Below are 3246 nucleotides of genomic sequence, written 5' to 3'. Positions count from 1 at the left end.
GCACCAGCCAAACCAGGAGAGACCTTCCTGCCGTGGGGGTGGGGGTAGTGGAGGGGTCAGCTCCTCCCCTACACCCTCTGGTGTCTGTACTGGGGGCACCGTCCTGGCTGCAGCGAGCGACTCAACCAGGCTCACCTCGAAGTCATACACACCTTCTCCCCCCCACACACACCTTCTCCCCACCACCACACACACACCTCAGCGCTCCCCTAGCAGCCACCTCCCTTCGCTGGTGCAGCACGACACTACAACACCTCTCCTCCCCTGCCCCTCCAAAAGGCCGGCTCGCACCGAGTCCGGAACGGGCACAGCGGCCTCTGGACGTGTAAACGCCTCCACCGCACCACCACCCCCTCCCCGCGTCGTGACGTCACGTGGGGTAGAGCCCTGAGACATTCTAGGGGGTGGGGGGGAGGAAAGGGAGGCGGCGGAGCTGCCGGAGCTGGGACAGTCACTCACTCTCTGGGCGGTGGGGCCGGGCACAGACAGCGCCGCCCCCCTCCCCCTCCCCGCCCGCCTCGCACGCCCTCCCTCGGAAGCGCAGGCTCGCGGCGCTGCTCTGGGGGGCTCCCCAGCACCCCAGCCTCGCATCCTCAGCCCGCCGCGCCTCCAGGCCCCCCTTACCCTCAAGAGGCACCGGGAGTTGTCACAGGGGGGCCTCGGGAAATTCCCTGGACCCCTGTGCCAGGAGGTGCCCGGTGCGCGCCCGCCCGCTTCCCCCCCCCCCGAGGGCGGTGCCCGGGGGCGCTGCCCCATGGAGCCGGGAGGCGGGCGCCGTCTGCTTGCGGAGCTGTGACCCGAGTCGGAGTGGTTTGTCGCAGCTGCCCCGACCCCCGCGGATCATGCGCCGCCGCCCCTGGCTCGCCGGTCCCGCCGGGCTGTGAGCCCCCCATTCCCCGGCTGGTCACAGCCCTTGCGCCATGGGCAGCACCCACCCTTGCCCCTGGCTGCGGCTCCGACTTTGGCCCCAGCCGCGGCCCGCGCTCTGTGCTCTCCTGCTCTTCCTACTGCTGCTGGCTGCCGCCTTGCCCAGGTGAGCCCTCACCTTATGCTCCGCCCTCCTGGAGAGCTGGGACCCCCAGATATTGGGGCCTCTGGCGCTCCCGCTGGGACGAGAGGCCCTGTAAGGAAGGGGGGTAGTGCGCAGGAAAGTGCTGGTGCCCAATGAAAGACAGTGCCCTCGCAGCAAGGGGTTGAACTGGTGACAGCATAGGGGCAGTCCAGGGAGACAGGGCAGTGCCCAGGAGAGTGAAGGCTACTAATAGGGGAGGTGCATGGTGGTGGTGGTGGGGGAGAAGCAAGTGCCAACCTGAGTTCCTTCCATACTGGGGGAATATACCCCCACCCCAGGAATAAGCCCAAATTGCCTTGCTGCACCTTGGCGATCACCCCCAGCCTGGGGCAAAGGTTGGGGACTGGAAGTGAGTATTCCAGGTGGGGGGTCAATGAGAGATTGCAGCTGGAAGGGTGTGTGTGTGCGCGCATGTGTGTGCCCAATCATATGTGTGAAAGAGTGAACCCAGCAGGCTGTGTTGTAAACAGCAACCTATGCGTGCACACGGGTGACTATGGGAACTGATGGGTCAGTGTGTGTTAAGACGAGCACATGTGTGTACTTCTGAGTGTCTGTGTTCAAGCATGTAAGTATGTCATGTGCATGTAGGTATGGAGTATACATGTGTGCAGTGTGCCTCTGTGTGTGTGTCCACCACAATGAGCAGACAAGTGCGACTGTCTGAAGCATGCATTTAAATGGTGGTGGGCTCTGGGGAATGCTGAGTGTGGGAATCTATGCCTGGGGGTGGACTTATGAAATCCTGTGAGCGCAGGTATACCGGATATGTGTGCATTTGCACACGTTTACTTGTGTGGGTGTGCAGCTGGTGGGTTGTACTGGAGGGTCAAAGGGAAAAGAATGCCTCATGGGTAGAGAGATGGGTGGAAGCTTCAAAAGCAGAGGTTAGAACTGAGTGGGATTGCGTCCTTTGGGACAGAGTACCTGTTGTGAGCTGGGGTCTTCCTAGCCCCTCAAACACTCACTTGTCCCCATCCCACCCTCCTGCAGGTCAGCACCCAATGACATTCTAGGCTTCCGCCTCCCTCCAGAGCCTGTGCTCAACGCCAACACGGTGTGTCTGACATTGCCCGGCCTGAGCAGACGGCAGATGGAGGTGTGCGTCCGTCACCCTGACGTGGCTGCCTCAGCCATCCAGGGCATCCAGATTGCCATCCACGAGTGCCAGCACCAGTTCCGGGACCAGCGCTGGAATTGCTCTAGTCTGGAGACTAGAAACAAGATCCCCTACGAGAGCCCCATCTTCAGCAGAGGTAGCTGCCCCTCAACCGTTCCCTCTGTCCACCCCTTCCAGCACTTCTCTTGAATCTCTCTGCCACTCATGCCCAACCCGTTCCCTCAAGCTGGCGACCTCCCCAGGTACCCATCTGCCAGCCACCGCTGCTCTCTGCCTCATTATGGTTTGAGGAAGTTGGGGGGAGGGGCAGGCAGAGAAATGGGCTAGGTGGCTCAGGATGGAGTGAGGGCTGAGGGTGGTGGGTTCCATGTCTGAGAAGTGAGTTCCTGGGTGACCTGCCCTGCCATGGACAGTTTCTCCCCCAGTCTGCGCTGTGTCTATTTCCGCTCCACCTAGTAAGTAGCACTTAGGGTGGAGAGCCTGTAATAAACCCAGCATCAGCATGCAGGGGGCCTGAGCAGGTAAACCATCCCTACTCCCACAGAGGCTCTTCCTGATGGGGTACACCACCAGCCTGTGTGTCATCCTTGCCGCCCCCAAAACCCTCTCTGAATCAGAGGCACTGGGTGTGTTCCTGCCTCCTGCCCAGCGGGGCCGCCAGCCCTGCCAATCCCTCTTCCCCTCACAGCGCAGAGAAGCCACAGCCCACGCCTGCCTTGCTGTGCCTCCCTGACTCTGGGTGACCCAGGGTCCACCCCAGCAATTCCTAGAGTGGCTGGGGCTGGAGGTGGCAGGAGGTTTTATCAATCAGTTCTGATCACACCCACCTCCTACCCTGGGTTCTTAGGCCTTGATTGACACAGGTCTTTGGGGATAGAAGGGGGTCTTGCCTCTTGGATGGCACTACTCCTTCTAGAGATGGCTGTCTCTCAGTGCTTAAGCAGGATTTTGTGGGGACCCTCTTGTGGGGCAGTATGGAAACTCGGCTCCTTGGAACTTGCCCTATTCTCAGCTGACAGTGGAGGAGGAGGGGACCCCTATTCCCTGTGGCTGG

General features: G+C 61.4%; 1 protein-coding gene across 1 annotated transcript in view; it reads left to right on the top strand.

Moving 5' to 3' along the window:
* The first annotated feature begins 436 nt into the window (after nt 1-436).
* WNT10A (wingless-type MMTV integration site family, member 10A) overlaps nt 437-3246 on the top strand; it is a 12363-nt gene continuing 9553 nt past the window's right edge. Inside the window, exons 1-2 of the mRNA XM_004674281.2 lie at nt 437-1033; nt 2066-2328. Of these exons, the coding sequence (XP_004674338.1) occupies nt 921-1033; nt 2066-2328 (376 nt within the window). The 5' untranslated portion in view covers nt 437-920. The remainder of the gene's footprint in view (nt 1034-2065; nt 2329-3246) is intronic.

This window comes from Condylura cristata, unplaced genomic scaffold (assembly GCF_000260355.1).
Source record: "Condylura cristata isolate star-nosed mole 26May11 unplaced genomic scaffold, ConCri1.0 scaffold00002, whole genome shotgun sequence".
Classification (NCBI taxonomy): Eukaryota; Metazoa; Chordata; class Mammalia; order Eulipotyphla; family Talpidae; genus Condylura; species Condylura cristata.
The sequence above is the reverse complement of the archived record's forward strand: the minus strand, read 5'-3'. Positions and strand labels throughout refer to the sequence as shown.